At 49.7% G+C, this 17008-nt stretch overlaps 1 protein-coding gene across 1 annotated transcript; it reads right to left on the bottom strand.

Annotated features, from left to right (window-relative positions):
- Positions 1 to 2081: 2081 nt before the first annotated feature.
- Positions 2082 to 15554, bottom strand: Cpsf4l (cleavage and polyadenylation specific factor 4 like). The gene is made up of 8 exons (XM_048445668.3): positions 15452 to 15554; positions 14809 to 14859; positions 12028 to 12180; positions 8206 to 8301; positions 7390 to 7483; positions 6695 to 6734; positions 4093 to 4236; positions 2082 to 2556 (listed from the first exon to the last, which is right to left on the bottom strand). The coding sequence occupies exons 1-7, from the start codon at positions 15552 to 15554 to the stop codon at positions 4093 to 4095; spliced, it is 681 nt and encodes a 226-aa protein (XP_048301625.3). The 3' UTR covers positions 2082 to 2556.
- Between the last annotated feature and the right edge of the window lie 1454 nt (positions 15555 to 17008).

The raw sequence follows: 17008 nt of genomic DNA, 5'->3' as shown, positions 1-17008 counted from the left end.
CTGGGAGGAGACGCTCCACAGCAGCCCACACTTGGACCAGCTTCCGGCAGGGGGTTCAGGTTCCAAAGAGGAGGTGTGGAGGCGGGGGAGGGGGCACGGAGAGATAAACACAGTCTGAGGGTGAATCGGGATGGCTGCCTGAAGCCTTTAATTGAGAAAAGGTTACCCCTTTTATACTGCATAGTTGCATCTAGGATTAAACTGGAGACAAGGGGCCTGTGAGCTGGGGTGTAGCTTGAGACCTGGAGTTGAAGCTAGCCTTGAACTTGACAGGAGGCACCAGTTATGCATTAATGAAAGGACCACAAGTTCCTCTTGCCAGAGATCAGAGGAATGACTGTTTTATCGAGTAGGAACTTTCCTCAAGCCCCCAAGGGAATGAAGAGACACTATATTACAGTTTCTCAGTCTTACTATATGGGCCTGTTCCCCTCATAACTCTCCTAAAAGGGAAGGTCCTGATGTCTTACTCTTTTCTCATTATACCGCACCATTCTGATTTCTCTGTATTTATTAACTGAACTCTTGCCTTTAATGGCCTCAGGCTCTGGATCTGAACTGTAGGCATTTCATCCTTGGGATCAGGTGCGTCTAGTAAATCTCTAACGTTCCTGTTCTTGGTATAATTAGCAGGGCACAATGGAATTTCTGGTTCCATGGTAGCAGGGATTTCTTTTTCCCCAAAGAATTATTTTGTTTAGAGGGGATGCCATTATTATGAATACACGGTAAAGTGGGAGGGGCCTTTAGCAGGTCCCATGGCAGATGAAAGACAAATAGGCCATGCAGACAGAGCTTGAGTTTATTGAGAGAAGGGTAAAGAGAAGGGAAGAGAGAGAGGAAGGGAGGGAGGGAGGGTGAAAGGGAGAGAGAGAGAGGGAGAGAGAGAGGGAGGGAGGGGCAGAGACCTACTTGTCTCTTCAGAACAGCAGGAAGAGAGGAGTAGGCAGGACTTGTCTCTTAAAAGGACCTTTGCACCTAGAATCAGGGTATTGCCTGCCATGCATGCAGGGGTGCTCACTCTGCCTCTGCCGGGTCCCCAAGGGGCGGGGCCAGGTTTGTGTTTGCCTGGAAGTTTGCCAACAACCACTGTACACATTTTTATCCTTTACCAAAGCCCACACAAAATTTCCCAAAGGGAAAGGCATTAACAGTGAGAGTCATTAAAAATGAAAGCAAAAGGTGCTGGACGCGTGTGGTCTGCACCGTTGACTTGCTAGAACTTTCTCAAACAGCAGTGGTCACCATGTGCTCCATGCCACCAGGTGTCCTGCAGAGTTCTGTCACATGTACTGGGTCATTTTACCTGTATGACAGCCCTATGTCGTGACTGCTTGAGTTCTAGATTAAGGAAGCAGGCTAGAGGAGGTTAGGCAGTTTTCCTGCATGGCCAAAAGCTATCACAGCATCCTAGGGTGGTTTGAAATGGTATGGGAACACGGAAAATGGTCCCCTGGGCCTGTGTTATGCATTGCCTCAGCAAAGCACTCACACTGAAGGAGGCCAAGTAGCCATGCTCCACCTAGTCCTTCTGTAGGCTGCCTTCTGTACTGAAAATGTCCTCTTAGCTGCCCCCTTCTTCCCAGTGGATAAAGGCATTGTTGTGTTTGCTTTGTCATAGTGGAGACCGTCCTGGTCGCTGCCCTAGCTCGGCAGGATAAGCCTTTTCTATACACCAATGCCTAGTCCGCCTGGGAGGGTTGATCTATCTATGTCAGCCAGGCTGCATACCTAGGAGATACACCTCCGGATGTGTCTGGGGAGGTGTTAGGGCTCACTGAGTGGAGAAGACAGGCCATGAACCCATGAATCTCTGCAATCCATGTAGCATCTACAGTACATGGGTAGCACCCTCTCCATGTCCTGGATTTCCAGACCAAATTTGAAAAAGAAAGAAGCCAATCATTTCTTTTTCTAAGCTTCCTTGAATGGATTCAACACGACCAGCCAGTTCACACTCCTGCCATGGTTTCCCTGCCATGATTGACTATGTCCTCTCAAAATAAACCCCAAGTTGGCTGCTTTGCCACAGCATTTAAAAAAAAAAAAAAGACAGAAAGAAAAAAAGGAATTAATCCAGCTTCATGTAAGACACAGAATATATTCTCAGAGTTAAACAAACCATACGGGGAAGCAGCTGCCAAGCTGAAAAGCCACTGTTTGTTTAGATTGCCCATTTTCGGGAGCTCTTGAGACTATTGGCCCAGAGTGGTCGGCAAGAGCATGGAAGCTGCATACAGGATACTGACTGACCTGGTCGAGTTCAGTGCACTTGGCTCCCTCCACTGGTTCACAGATACACCACAGTCAGCCGACCTTTGTCCCTGATTTTTTTCAGCTTGTTCATGCGCAGGGTAGTTGGAAATAGGCCAGATGCTGTAGGCTGTTTCTGCATCCTGTATCTCACTGGGGTGATGGGGTTCACTGGACCACTGGGTGCAGAATTCCCTGGGGAGGCCAGGGAGCCCCTTTACTAGAAGGGTTTCCAGTTCCTGTACTACAGGCTGGGTCTTGGTGACTCCGACTGGTACAGCCTTCATCACTGGCATTGGTGGCCTGGTTTTTGAAGAAAAGAGAGAAAGTTAAGGTCATACCTTCTTAGGAATTCTGCAAAGAAAAATCCTCACTTGTCTGGAGAACCACGGCTGGTTTTCTAAAGAATTCATTGGCTCGGGGCTGGAGAGATGGCTCAGAGGTTAAGAGTACTGATTACTCTTCCAGAGGTCCTGAGTTCAATTCCCAGCAACCAGATGGTGGCTCACAGACATCTATAAAAAGATCCGGTGCCCTCTTCTGACATGCAAGCATACATGGAAGGAATGTTGTATACATAATAAATAAATAAATCTTTTGAAAAATAATAAAAATAAAAAGAATTCATTGGCTCTGGCAGTGGTGGCACACACCTTTAATCTCAGCACTCAGGAGGCAGAGGCAGGGGGAATCTCTGTGAGTTCGAGGCCAGCCTGGTCCTACAGTTCCTGGTCTGGAACTACAGAATGAGTTCCAGGACAACCAGGGCTACACAGAGAAACCTTGTCTCAAAACAAACAAACAACAACAACAAAAAAAAACCTTATTGGCTGCTCCAGCCTCAACAGGGGTCTTGTTCAGAAGGTTGAGGTGGTAAGTACAATAGTTTGAGACCAGCCTGGGAATAATCGCAAAATCTGGACCCAAAAGAGAGACTTCAGGTTCCCATTTAGCTCCCATCCTGCAGACAAGGTGGTTCTTGCTTTTCAAAGTCAAACATCCAAGAAAATAAAGAGTTCTGCCCTCTTACCTAGCATCCAGGTATAACTGTACGTTTTTTTCTTTTTGAAACTAGGTCTTCTGTAGCCCAGACTACCCAGGTAGCCAAGGATGACCTTGAGCTTCTGATCCTCCTGCCTCCATTTTTTTTTTTTTTTTAACGAGACAGGGTTTCTCTGTGTAGCCCTGGCTGTCCTGGAACTCACTCTATAGACCATGCCGGCCTCGAACTCACAGAGATCCACCTGCCTCTGCCTCCTGAGTGCTGGGATTAAAGGTGTGTGACACCTGATCATTTGTTTGGTTAAAAAGAAAAAAACAGTACAGTCCAGTGCTGATGGTAATCTACCTCATAAAGGCATTGTTTATTTTTTATATTTTGCTTATTTATCTTGAGACAAGATCTTACTATGCAGCCCTAGTTTACCTGGAACTCACTCACTCTGTAGACCAGGCTGACCTCCAACTCACAGAGAGCCACCTGCATCTGCCTCCGGAGTGCTGGAACCAAAGGTATACACCACCACACCCAGCAGTTCAGTTTTCTTTTCAGCAGGGACTCACTCCGCACACAGCCTGTCTGGCCTGGAGCTCGCTAGGTAGATTAAATGAGCCTCGGACGTGGTGCAGTCCTCCAGACTGCCTGGTGCATTGGGATTACAGGCATGCGCCTTCCCACCAGACCCTCGGTTCTCGCCATTCACATTCCTGAACCCCAACGTGGCATCCTCATCTGCTGCAAACATGGAGTCAGGGTCTCCAGCTAGATGCTCAGCCCTTCCCCCTGCAGCCCTCAGGAGACCGAAGCGCTTTCCCTGCCCTATGGGTTCCTTCACTTACCTATGGGGCATGTGGGACGCTTGAGCCGCAGGCAGGAGGCAGGGCCCCCCTCTTCTGGTAGACCATGAACCTCGCCAGGGAAGGGGCTGCTAGAGTGTTGCCAAAGGAAGCTGGAGCTGTTCCATCCCTGGGCTGGTTGACAAGCTGCAGATAGAGAGGGCCAGGAGGTACCCGTGCTGCAGAGACTCCCGGTGTAGACACGGTCACCCAAATACCCAGGTTCTGAAGTTTGGGGGTCTGGTTTTTATATTTTGACATGAGAGATTGCTTTGGGATGGGGGCGCTGGCATTGATTTGTTTTGCTGTTCCCAATGTATTTTGTAAATTAGTTCTTCAAGAATTTTATGACATGATTTAAGTATATTCTCTCTCTCTCTCTCTCCTCTCTCTCTCTCTCTCTCTCTCTCTCTCACACACACACACACACACACACACACACACACACACATACTTTATTTTTGAGACAGTGTCCCATGTGACTCTGGCTAGCCTCAAATTCTAGATGTAGCCAAGGGTGGCCTTGAACCTGAACCTTCTGCCTCCACCTCCTCAGTGTTATCAACACTTTTATCCAACACTGCCTTTGGAGTGTCAGTGCAAACAAATATCACACAACACAACATTCCCCTCTTTTTTTAAAAAAAAAAAAAAAAGACAAGAGGTTTGCTGATCTCACATTCTGGAGGTTGAGGGCTAAGACCTGTAAGCAGTGTCTACTCGGCTCCTGGGCGGGTCCTTGTGCTGTACCAAGTGAAGAGGGAGCAGGTGCATGCAGAAGTCTGGTGAGCAAGGAAGTCGGGAAAGCCCAACTTGGCTCATAACAACCACTTTCATCAGGATCTAGTCCCGTGAGGATGCTTGAGACCTCCCCCTAAGCACCAGCCTGGCACTACTGTCCTGAGGACATCCAGCCTGGAGCTGAGTTGGTGATCCTAGCACATTCAAACCATAGAGGCAAGGTGCAGGTGGTGAAAGAGGCGATGCCGGTCCAGTAAGGTGGCTACGAGCCCTGGAAAGATTATTCCACAACACAAAATAGTCTTCTCATTTCCCTTCAACCTTCTGAGTTTTGATTAAGGATGTACATATGTGTAGGTTTGCGCAAGTGGGTGCTGGTGCCCAGAGAAGCTGGAAGAGTCAGCTTCCCTGGGTGCTGGCAACTAAACTGGGGTCCTCTGTCAGAGCAGCGCCTACTCTGAACCACTGAACTATCTCTCCAGCCCTTCCCACAGCCGCTTAAAACCCATCCTCATCTCTCTCCTCACAGAAAAAGCCACTATTCAGGAGTGATGACGCACGCCTTTAGTCCCAGCACTGGGGCGGCAGAGGCAGGTGGATCTCTGAATGTGAGACCAGCCTGGTTTACACAAGAAGTCCCAGGCCAGCCAGACCTCAATCAGAGCTAAATAGTGAGACCCTGTCTTAGAAACAACAACAACAATAGGGGCTGGAGAGATGACTCAGACGTTGAGAGCACTGACTGCTCTTCCAGAGGTCCTGAGTTCAATTCCTAGCAACCACATGGTTGCTATGGGCACCATGAGATCTGGTGCCCTCTTCTGGCATGCAAGCATACATGAAAGGAATGTTGTATACATAATAAATAAATAAATCTTGAAAACAAACAAACAACAACAAAAAAAAAAACCTCAAAAGAAAGAAAGTGGGAGGGAAGGAGCAGGGAGTCACGCATTAGGAGCCTGGGGATGTTAGTTGCTGCTCAGCAACAGAACACTGGCCTGGCCACCTAGGACTCTGGATCCAGTTTCCAGCACTGAAGTAGGGGTGGGGACGTATGATGAGCCGGACACTGCCTGAAGACAGCAGTGTGCTGACCCTTGGCGTGAGTTCTCACTGATGCCTGGTAACAATGGGGATAATAATGGATCTCCCTAGGAACCAGGGAAATTTATGAATCACCCTAGTCTTCATTCAGAAAGCTGACTTTGGACTGGAAGTCCTGGGGTTTTGTCAGTGGCAAGATGGCTGAGTGGGTAAAAGTGCCTGCTGCCAAGCCTGAAGGCCTGAGCTCTGCCCTCGGGACTCAGGTGGCAGGAGAAGACCAATGGCGCCCGGTTGTTGTCCTCTGACTTCCACACACTCACTGTGGCGTGCACATACCCACATACATACACAAAGTAAATAAATAATAAAAAATATAACAACAAGCAAAGGAAAGAAGCCATCCCCGTGCTACCCAGCTAGAGAAAAGGAAGGCCTCGGGGTGATTATGGAGGGGTCCTATGGAGGGGTGCAGAAATGACAGAGGACTGTATGCAGGTGTTGCGACCCAGGGTAAACCGTGTGCACCTCCGTGTGCATGCTCTCTGAGCCTTTTCCCGCAGGACATTGCTATACTTGGATTTCTCGTTTCCTGTTTCTTGAGTTTTCTCCTTATAATAAATAGAATATAATTGTTTTATCCTTAGCTAGCCTGGTTATTTCAGCAAGGTGCCCCATACACAGGTCCCCATGTGCCTTTTACAGGACTGGACTCGAAAGAGTGGGGTCTCCTGAGAACAACACAGTGCCAGGAAACCCAGACAGGTATGGAGGCCAAAAGAGGGAAACACTATGTGGGCACCCCAAGTGCTACACTTACCTTCACATTACTGGGGTGCAGTACTGGGCTCATCTTGGGACTGAGGGAGGGTGGAACGGGATGGCAAGGGAGAGAGAATGTGTGTGTTAGAGTCAGCTCTAGCCTTCTAGCCCCGCTCATTAGCTCGCTGCAGACTTCCCATTCCAGGGCCCCCCAGGGAAGGAGTCCTCGCCCTCAGCCCTGCACAGTGGTTCTGAGGACTCAGGAAGTGACTGGGAATGTTTCCACTCATTTCTAGAACAGCCTTCGAGAGAGGTACACGCCTGTCCCATTGTGAGTAAGTGTTAAGAGAGAGGACTGGAGTCCACCCAGCCAACAGACCCAGACCTCCAGGGTGAGGAAAACACTGCAATGAAAATCACTAGGTAGATGGGGTTGGAGAAGTGCCTCAGCGGTTAAGAGCACTGACAGCTCTTCCAGAGGACCTGGGTTCAATTCCCAGCACCCACATGGCAGCTCACTGTCTGTAACTCCAGTTCCAGGGGACCTGACACCCTCACACAGACATATATGCAGGCAAAACACTAATGTTCATAAAATAAAATAAATGTTCAAAAAATAAAAATAAAATAAAAGAGATGGAAATCACTAGGGATATACTAGCTGCATAATCTCCCACTAAGGAAAGACCGGAATGGTCTAGACCCAGGCGGTAGGGTCCAGCGCTCCAGTGAATCGGGAAGAATCATACTTACTGTCCAAATTGGCACTTAGGTCCCCTGGGGCAGAAACCCGTGAAGTAGTTGAGACACAGGACTTGATGGACATGGCGGTATTTACACCAGGGACCTAGGAGACAAAGAGCAAATGGCCACGAGAGCCTTCCTTCCCGAGGAGGGAATAAACATGAAATAGTTCATGAGGAAGAGCGTGGGCTGCGGTAGGCTTTCCGTTGGGAAGAGGGTGCATAAGCCTTCCGGCCATGGATGTGCCTGAAGCCAGGAGACAGGGGTAGAAACCTTGATTCCCGGAAGGGCTGGGCATGTGGTTCAGGGGTAAAGCAGGCGTGGATCATGCTACCCGGGATTCCATCCCTTTCTTTACCTTCCCTCAGCCCCAAAAAGGCGAGAGCTTGCTCAAGCCATCTTTCCCTATCACACTGGAAGACACATGATCATAAGTCCTGGGGACCCACGGGGACCCTACCTTCTATGCTTGGCTGGGAGCAGGGCAAAGGGTAGAACTTAAGTGGCCTTCAGCACATGGGAGCTGTGTCTATCACTAGCCTGCTAGGCTTCTCAGCCAAGGTCCCACATTCACCCACTGAGAAGGGTAGGCTGTGAATCCCCAGCCCTCCTGGGAAGCCCTTGTGCCCGACACCAGGCTGCATTCCCCAGTGTCTCGGGAGATTTCTCCACTGTCGTGCAAGCCTCAGACAAATTCAGAAAGCCTTCCCCCTGGGGCCTGTAGATGGCACAAGCCCTCGTGGGGAGCTCCTTGCCTACTGAGTATCCCCGTCTGGGTCACCCTCGTCCCTCTGTGCATCCCATCCCTGTCTGCCAGGCTCTCACCATCCTTGCAGAATCCTTGGTCATACCAAGGGCAGTTCTGGGGCTTGGGACTTGGCTGCACATGGAGGAAGAAGCAGTCTTTGTTGCTGCAGTTACCTGAAAAACCCGTTGTACTCTGTATATAAACAGGTCCACGCTTTGGACCACTCCTGCATCCCCGACCTGGCTTACCTCGGTCCTCCCTCCCATGGAACCCACTGGCCCGTCTTCTGTGTGTCCATCATCTTTGGAAGACCTCTGCCACTGGAAGAGGAAGTTCTTCTCCACTATTCCCAGAGTCCAAGGAGGGGCGGGGGTGTTTTGGAAGAAATACCAAGGACAGAGCAGAGCTTCTGGTTGGGCCCAGTGGGGCCCCTTTCCGAGGGCCCACCCCTTAGCCGTGAGCCTAGGCGGTGCTATCTGTGCAGTAAACCACGTCTTATTCTACTGCATTCTCACAAGGAGACAGCTTTGTAGGCACAGGCTGTGGCTCTTAGGTTTCCCTTAGGCAGATCTGAAGGAGAGAGATTATGACCCATTCTGTTGACTTTCTCAGGAGAACCTGTGAACGTTTCTGCTCTCCCCCCACTCCCCAAAACCTACAACTGTGTCCTTTGGAGTGAACAGGGTCTTCGTACGGTCTGCCAGAGAGTTATCTTATTACAGGCAGGGCTCTTCTCCAAGATGATGCTTCACCCGAGGAAGAGGTCTCTTGATTCCTAAGCATTGGTCATTCCTTCCCAGCCCTTCCATTTCACAAACGCGAATGCCAGCGTTCAGGGAGAAGCAAGTGCCTCATATGTTCGCCCAGCTTCCTCACACCAAAAGCATTTGGTGACACATCCTTAGCCAACTTGGTAGAGTGTTATCCCCTGGGTTTAAGCCTCTTTAGGACTCAAAACGCTTGGGCTGCTGCACGTTGCTATATCTGCTCCTAGCCAGCAGGTGGCAGCAACACTCCAGCCTCCACTCTCTTTAGTACCTGCTCATACTCCTTTCCAGCGTTGGCCATCCTGTCTCTAAATGTTCTTTCCGGCTCCCAAGCATCAACACAACAAGTGAGTAAGTGAGTGAGTGTGTGAGTGCGTGTATGTGTGTGCACGCGTGCGAGTTTCTTAGGCTTAGTTACAGACCATGAACAAGGCATTACTGACCCCAAAACAGTGTCATTCCGGCAAAATCTTGGGCCACCGCGAGGATGGCTTCACAGTGTTACATCACAGCCCCTTCCAGTCAGTCTACGTCTCGTGTTCTCTCTGCAGTACTTGCTGATCCAGCAGGGGTTTGGTTTTGGTTTTTTGGTTTTTTTGGGTTTGGTTTGTTTTGGCTTTTTGAGACAGGGTTTCTCTGTGTAGCCCTGGTTGTCCAGGAATTTACTCTGTAGACCAACATGGCTTTGAACTCACAGAGATCTACCTGCCTCTGTCCCCTTAAGTGCTGGGTTTAGAGGAATGTGCCATCATTTAAAGGAATGCCAGGTATTGTTTATTTGTTTTTGTTTTTTAAATAAAGACACTGCTGAAGCCCATGGTAGCACCTCTCTCTCTCTCTCTCTCTCTCTCTCTCTCTCTCTCTCTATATATATATATATATATATATATATGTATGTATGTATATATATATAATTTAATATATATAAATATATATATATTAAACCAGGCTTGCTATGTAAGTCTGGATGGTCTGAAATTCTATATAATAGACCAGGTTGGCCTAGAACTCACAGAGTTTCTCTCTGCCTCTTGAGTTCTGGAATTAAAAGCATGTACCACCACATCTAGTATATACTTATACAATTATTTGTGTAATACTAGAGATATTCACTCACTGTTAAGAGCAAAACCTTGGACTGGAGAGATGGCTCCGCGGTTAAGAACACTGACTGCTCTTCCAGAGGTCCTGAGTTCAATTCCCAGCAACCACATGGTGGCTCACAACCATCTGTAATGAGATCTGGTGCCCTCTTCTGGTGTATAGGGATGCATGCAGGCAGAACACTGTATACATAATAAATAAATCTTAAAAAAGAAAAAAAAAGCAAAACCTTGGCTTACATATAATCATGAGTTTACACAGCTGCCCTAAATTACTTGTAGGCAAACATGGCCCAGTACCACATCTGATCACCAGATTGAGAGAGTAAAGGGACAGTTCTAAGTGAAATGCTTCAGGCGGTAGCTTCAGGGACCAGTCTCCAGATAAACTTTATCCTTCTATTTTAGAACGATATTCTGGCAGCCCTCATGAACTGCCACAGGACTTGGCTCTCTGGAGCAGGCAGTCTGGAATGCTGGACTGGAAGAATGGGATGAACTTTCCCTGCCTGCCTTCCCCACACACACACAACCCAGAGAGACTGTGCCAGCTTCAAGGTACCCTGGACCCTTCCCATCAGCACTAATGAAACTGGCTACCTGCAAGGAGTGTGGCCTTGCGGTCTCCTGAATGAGGGGTGGGCTCCAAGATCCAACATGCTCCCTCCTTCCCACTCTTCTTCCCCTCCCTCCTCCAACCCCTCAGTTTAGAAACCAGTGGACTAGATAATCCCAGCCACACCGGAACTAATCAAACACCAATATGTAGACTTGACTCTGGGAAGGTAAACATTCATGGGCTCCATCTTTTGGTGAGTGGACAGGTGACTGTGGCTGCCCTAAATAGCGCCTGGGATGACCAAGAAGGACTTGAGGCCCCAAGGGAGTCTGGAGCAGACCTGACCACACAAGATAATTTTAGGGACCAGACTTCTGAACTTCGTGGCTTTATATACACAGTGACCTTCTCTTTCCATCAAGTGATGCAGGCTTTCCGCTTTGGGAGGTAAGATGACATTTTCATCTAAAATAAAAGTTAGAAATAGCAGAACAGGAAGAAGTCGGGGGGGTGGGGGTGGCGGTGTCTCCTGGGTTCTGGTGACCATTCTGAGTGCAGCTACCAAATACATCTCATGTGGGAAGGCCTGACTGGTCCCGTAGGGACTGAGAAGTAGATCATTCAGGGCTGTTCCTGACCGTCTCTGGGTGTGGGTTAGCCATGCCTGGAGTGGAAAACAACATTATTTTCCCTTGGAGGTGACAGCCACGCTGAGACTAACCGATGGCAGATTTGGCTCTGCAGCTTTTATTTATTTTTATTTTTTATTTGTTTCTTAAAGGTTTGTTTCTTTTTATTTTATGTGTATGGGTGGTTTTGCCTGTCTGCATGTGTGTATGTGCAGCATGTGTGTGCCTGGAACCTGAGAGCACCAGAAGAGGGCATCAGATGCCCTGGAACTGGAGTTCTAGGGGACTGGGAGCCGCCGAGTGGGTTCTGGGAATCAAATCCAGGTCCTCTAGAAATGCAGTAAATGCTTTTAATCCCAGAACCACCTCCCCAGCCCCCTATTGGCTTATTTTTGAGACAGTTTCATTGTGTAGCCCTGGCTGGCCTGAAGCTTACGATGATGACTTTGAACTCAGAGATCTGCCTGCCTCTGCCTGCTGGGATGAAAGGAGTACCCCACCACAACTGACCCTACTTCGTATTGTTTTGTTGCTGTTGTTGCTTTTAGACAAAGGCTCGTGCAGTCCAGGCTACCCTTGAACTTCTCTGTATCTGAGACTGGCCATGAATTCCTGAATCTCCTGCCCCAGCCTCCCTAGTGCTGAGATTAGAGGTGCGTTGCACTGGGCCCAGCCTTGGTTCGATTTCTTAGGATTCAGAGAAGCAGGCAGCTTGGGCTCGGACAGACAAGGCTGGGCTTCCGGGCCTCTTCGACCTTCCCCATCACCCCCACAGACCAGGCAGGGCATTACCAAACTTTCGACACTCCCCATCACCCCCACAGACCAGGCAGGGCATTACCGAACTTTGAGTGGAAGTAGCAAACCGGCATCCTGGTGATGTCATACTGGTGTAGGAATTTACAGCTGTCAGCCTTTCGGCAGAGCCCTCGAAGCCAGTGTTTGCACACCACCATCTTCTTGCCCTTCTCGTGCCGAAGCGGGCACAGCATCCCTGCAGAACATGGCATCTGCTGTAGGCCTCACCTGACCAGCCTGGAGGAACTCCCCAGGGCCTATGACACCGCCACTGGCCACCTAAGTCATCTGTGTCCATGATCTGGACACAAGCTCAGAAGGGCTGGGACAGGGGTCAGAGTACCACACTGGGCAAGAGGCTTTCTTATGAGACAGCGGGCTTCTCTCCCAGAGTCAAACCCCAAGAAGCTCCAGGATGGCTTACCCATAAGAGAGCAGTTGCTTCACCCCACAACCAAAGACAGCCCAGCTCTTGGCATACTGTAAGGGCTTGTTGAGTTCATGACTTTTGCAGTGGGGTAATGTTTTGGATTTGTTTCTTGTTTTTATTTGTATGTGTTTGTGTGTATGCCTGAGTGTGTGTGTGTGTGTGTGTGTGTGTGCACATTGTGTGTGCAGGAGCCTTCAGAGGTCAGAAGAGGCATCTGATCCCCTAGAACCGCAATACAGATTGTTGTCAGCTGCCAGGTGGTTGCTGGGAACTGCGAGAGAAGTAAATGCCTTTGCCTGCTGAATCATCTTATCTCTCTTATGTTTTGAAATAGGGTCTCATGTAGGCCAGGCTGGGCTCAAATTACTATCTTGCCAAGAATGACCTTGGATTTCTGATCCTTCTGCCCCCGCCCCCAATTCTTGAGTGCTGAGATTACAGGCATGCTCAGTTTATGCATGCATGCTAGGGATCACAGGCCTAATGTATGTTAGGCTACCCACAGAGCATCTGCTCAGCATGCATTCATGACTTCAAATGTTAAGAACAATGCAGCCACCAGGCGGTGGTGGCACACGTCTTTAATACCAGCACTCGGGAGGCAGAGGCAGGCTGATCTCTGTGAGTTCGAGGCTAGCCTGGTCTACAAGAGCTAGTTCCAGGACAGGTTCCAAAGCTACAGAGAAATCTTGTCTCGGAAAACAGAACAAAACAAAAAGAAAAAGAAAAAAAAGAAAGAAAGAACAATGCAGCCTTCCTAGTGATGGTGGCACACGCCTTTAATCCCAGCACTTGGGAGGCAGAGACAGGCAGATCTTTGTGAGTTCGAGGCCAGCCTAGTCTAAAGAATGGGTTCTAGAACAGGCTCCAAAGCTAGAGAAACCATGTCTCTAAAAAGAAGAAGAAGAAGAAGAAGAAGAAGAAGAAGAAGAAGAAGAAGAAGAAGAAGAAGAAGAAGAAGAAGAAGAAGAAGAAGGTAGCTAAGAAATAGGTGATTCTTACAATGGGCAGGTACTAGAAAAGTTAGGTCTGACCACCTCAGTGTCTTTATTCAGGAGATACTGCCAGCAGAAGGGAGGGCTGTGTCTAAACAGGACCTGTGTCATGCCTGACCAGAGTGCCCTCTAGTGCCCCCTCCCCCTTCCCCATGCACATCCCTAGTGCTATGACCTTCCTCAATAGCAACTTGCTTTGGGACTGGAGAGATGGCTCAGAGGTTAAGAGTATTGCCTGCTCTTCCAAAGGTCCTGAGTTCAATTCCCAGTAACCACATGGTGGCTCACAACCATCTGTAATGGGGTCTGGTGCCCTCTTCTGGCATGCAGGCATACACATAGACAGAATATTGTATACATAATAAATAAATATTTTTAAAAAATAGCAACTTGCTTTGTTTGCAAGAAAGAAGCCATCTCTTTGAGTCTGATGAGTCCTCGGAGACTTGGTCTGTAATGGACCTGGAAAGTTCCAGTTGCCCAGAGCCCTGAATGACCAATAAGCTCCTTTCCCTTCCCATCCAACCATCCAAAAGTGGACAAACAGGCTCAGGGTCCTCCTTACCTGACCTCCCACCTCCTGGATTTTAGGAACAGAAGAATAAGGGTCCCCTAGGCATGCCCCTAAAGAACCTCTTCACCTGGATCTATAGGTAGGCTTTGGGGAGGAATGGGAAATCCAGCTGTTAGGGGTAAGGTATTTTGGCAACTGTATATCTCTATTGGAGAAACCTCAAAATGACACACAATTCAGAAGAGAAGGTCAGAGGCCTGGGAGTAAGTCAGGCTACTTCTGGGGGAGGGATTTGAGAGGGAGATCCTTGGACAGCAAGCAGTAGCTGCCACTCCAGAGGCTACCTAAGAGCAAAAGAAATAGCCCGGATGATCTCACTAGTTTCCATGTTGATTCAAGGTGGGGAGGCCTGGTTGGGAAGAGGATGGGTTAGACTAAGGCAGACAGAGGCCTGAGAACACAGCTAAAAAGCCTGACACACCGCTACCTCCATCAAGAAGAGAGTTTGGGGCTGGAGAGAGCTGATAGAGAGTGGCTAAGAACACTGGCCCTGAGTTTGGTTTCCAGCACCCACGGCCGGCAGTTCACAAACACCTGTAACTATTGTTCCAGACAGATCCAACACCTCTGGTTTCCAAGGACACACGTGTTTATGTTTGTATAACCACACACAGGTACGCCTAATTAAAGAAAAATTTTTAAGGAAGGGAATGGGGTAGCCCTGGTCCAAATGCCAGGGGGTGGGCCACCTCCAGGCCACTGCTCTCCTCGTGAGGCTGAATCCTGTCCTATCCCAGGTACAAATCTCACACTCTCTCTTAGGCCCCTGCCGAACCCAGCAAGGTCCACGCAGCCGTTCCTGCCCAGCCTAGGCTGGCCACTCACCTTTCTCACAGAGCCCTTTAGCGAAGAAGTTGCATACAGCTGAGCTGGACTCTAGAGAAGAAAACAGGAGAAGGTAGCTTCCCCAGAGCTAAGCTCCCTGCCAGGGCACCCCAAGTTCCTTTTCAGCAAGTCCCACCTAAGCCTCCTACCGGCTTGGATCTGTGTGAGCCCCCGAGTGTTCTTTCTGGCTACCAACTTTGGTTTTTTCCTTTCCAGTGTTGTTCCCTTGTTTCCTTATGACACGAGGTTCGACTCTGCAGTTCGGGTTGGCCTGAAACTCATAGCAATCCTCCTGTCTCAGCCTCATGCTGGCTACGGTTCCTGCCACCCGAAACAGCTGTAATTTGTTCCCTGCTGTGGTGACTGGGAATCGAATGTACCCTCTTCCTAAGCCCTTTCCCCACCCCACCCCGGCCTTCCAGAGTCAGCCTTTAAATGCCACTTAAACTCAGGATATCTCTGAGACAGGAGCTGTAAGTCTTTGGGGGCAGCCAGGGAGCCCTGGAGGCCAGGGAGAAGTTCTGAAATCTGTCTTTCTATCCTGGACAGTGAACCACCCAGAAGCCCTATCGGACAGACGGAAGGAAGTCAGGGAGGACAGCTTCAAGGACCTGGGCAGGGGAACCAGGCCATTGCCACTCACTGTCCATGCCCTGGAAAGGCAGGAGCCCAGTCCCCTTCTGCAATTCCACATCCTGCTCGAACGCGAACGTGAACCCTTCCAGCCCTGCGATGACCTCCTCCATCTTAAGTCTCTCACTGGGATCGCTCCAAGCTAGAGCCCCTACAGGTGGCTCCTATATAATCCATCAACACTTAAGGGGCCAGGCCCTAGCTGATGCTTGCCCCGGGCCTCTCCCCCAGGTCACCTCTTCATTCAGGGTGCCAGTGGCTAGGTGACTGCATATGACTCTCTAACTGGGTTGACAGCTGTCTCAGCCCTCCTACCCAAGCAGGTGCAAGCACCCCCCAGGGCCCGACGCCCCCACACTGTTCCCACAACCCCCATCCTCAGGTGGGGAGGGATTGGCAGACTCACACCTGTTTATCTGTGTATCGCCAAACATAGCCAAACTAAGGCTCCCATTGTGCCTGTGGGGACACAGCCACAGGTGAGCAAGGGAGATGCTGGCGCTAACCTACTACAGAAGTGCCATCGACTGCCTGAGCCTCGGGTGGGGTGTGGCGTGGGACAGAGGAACGCTTTCCCCATTAGGTCCCAGTCACTTTCCCTCTCACAAGGCCCTCTGAGCCTCTTTTCCAGGCTGAATGACGAGCCCCAAGTGTGCTCTCTCCCTGGAAGAGCTCTAAAGGAATGAAGGCCAGAAGAATCGGAAATAGTTGCATGAAGGGCCCTTTGTTTACCCTGCAGGCAATCACAACAGTAAACTCGGCTGGCTGGCGGGTGGAACCAACCCAAGGCTGGTTGTGAGGGGTGGAGGGGGTGACCTCCCAGCTAGGAATCTGCTGGGCCACCCCAGAGCCTCCCCTTCCCAACCACCCCAAAGTGCTTTGAAAATGAAATCTGCATGCAGACGTTGTTTTATTATTATGATGTCAGTCCTGCCCTGCAGGCTGAGGACATCTGAATTGGCTTTCTTAGGAACATTTTTAAAACTCTAATTGAACTAGGCTGTCCCCTCCTCTTGCTGGGTCCTGAACTGGCCTGGCCTCTCTTGGAACCACTGTTTCCGGGACGTACGGGCCTTTGAGGACCACAGAACCAGAACAGGAATGTTCTCCTCCTGGGACCCAGTAGGGAGAGGTAAGCAGTGCCCTGCAGGCCTGTGGCTGAGCGGACAGGATCCAGCCTGCCAGCTTTGTTTCCTGCGGCTGCCACACCTAGGTTTGTTGTTCTTTTGAACTCCAGATCTGAAAAGAAAACAGCTGGAGAGATAAACCCACAGTGGGAATGGCGCGGGAGCTGGGTGAGGCTGGAGTAAGAGCTGCCTGGCATCACCCACCCTGTCCTTGTCCACACTGGACGCTGAAGGCAGAATGGTTATGGTGCTGTCTAGGTCTAGGGTCTAGGGATCCCTGGGGAAGAAGCCCTTGCATCTCTTGACCCTACCCTTAGGTATTGATTAGGTCCTAAGACTGTCACCTTGGGCTCATTTGAGGATCCCACGGGTCCAAAAGAGAAGGCAGAACAGAGGAGGAAGTCAAGGGGCCGAAAGGCCAAGAGCGCAGCACAGAGCAA

This window comes from Myodes glareolus, chromosome 9, assembly GCF_982192425.1.
Source record: "Myodes glareolus chromosome 9, mMyoGla1.1, whole genome shotgun sequence".
In the NCBI taxonomy this organism is placed as follows: Eukaryota; Metazoa; Chordata; class Mammalia; order Rodentia; family Cricetidae; genus Myodes; species Myodes glareolus.
This window is presented reverse-complemented; position numbering and strand designations above follow the sequence as displayed.

Bases quoted from the DNA above. Each gene is read 5' to 3' on its own strand.
- Cpsf4l (XM_048445668.3), bottom strand. From the start codon at position 15,554: ATGGAGGAGGTCATCGCAGGGCTGGAAGGGTTCACGTTCGCGTTCGAG. The intron at 6,735-7,389 runs GTAAGTATGATT...ACCCTCCCTCAG, and splicing joins CCTAAGTGCCAATTTGGACA to TCCCAAGATGAGCCCAGTAC. The intron at 4,237-6,694 runs GTAAGTGTAGCA...CTCTATCTGCAG, and splicing joins TGCACCCCAGTAATGTGAAG to CTTGTCAACCAGCCCAGGGA.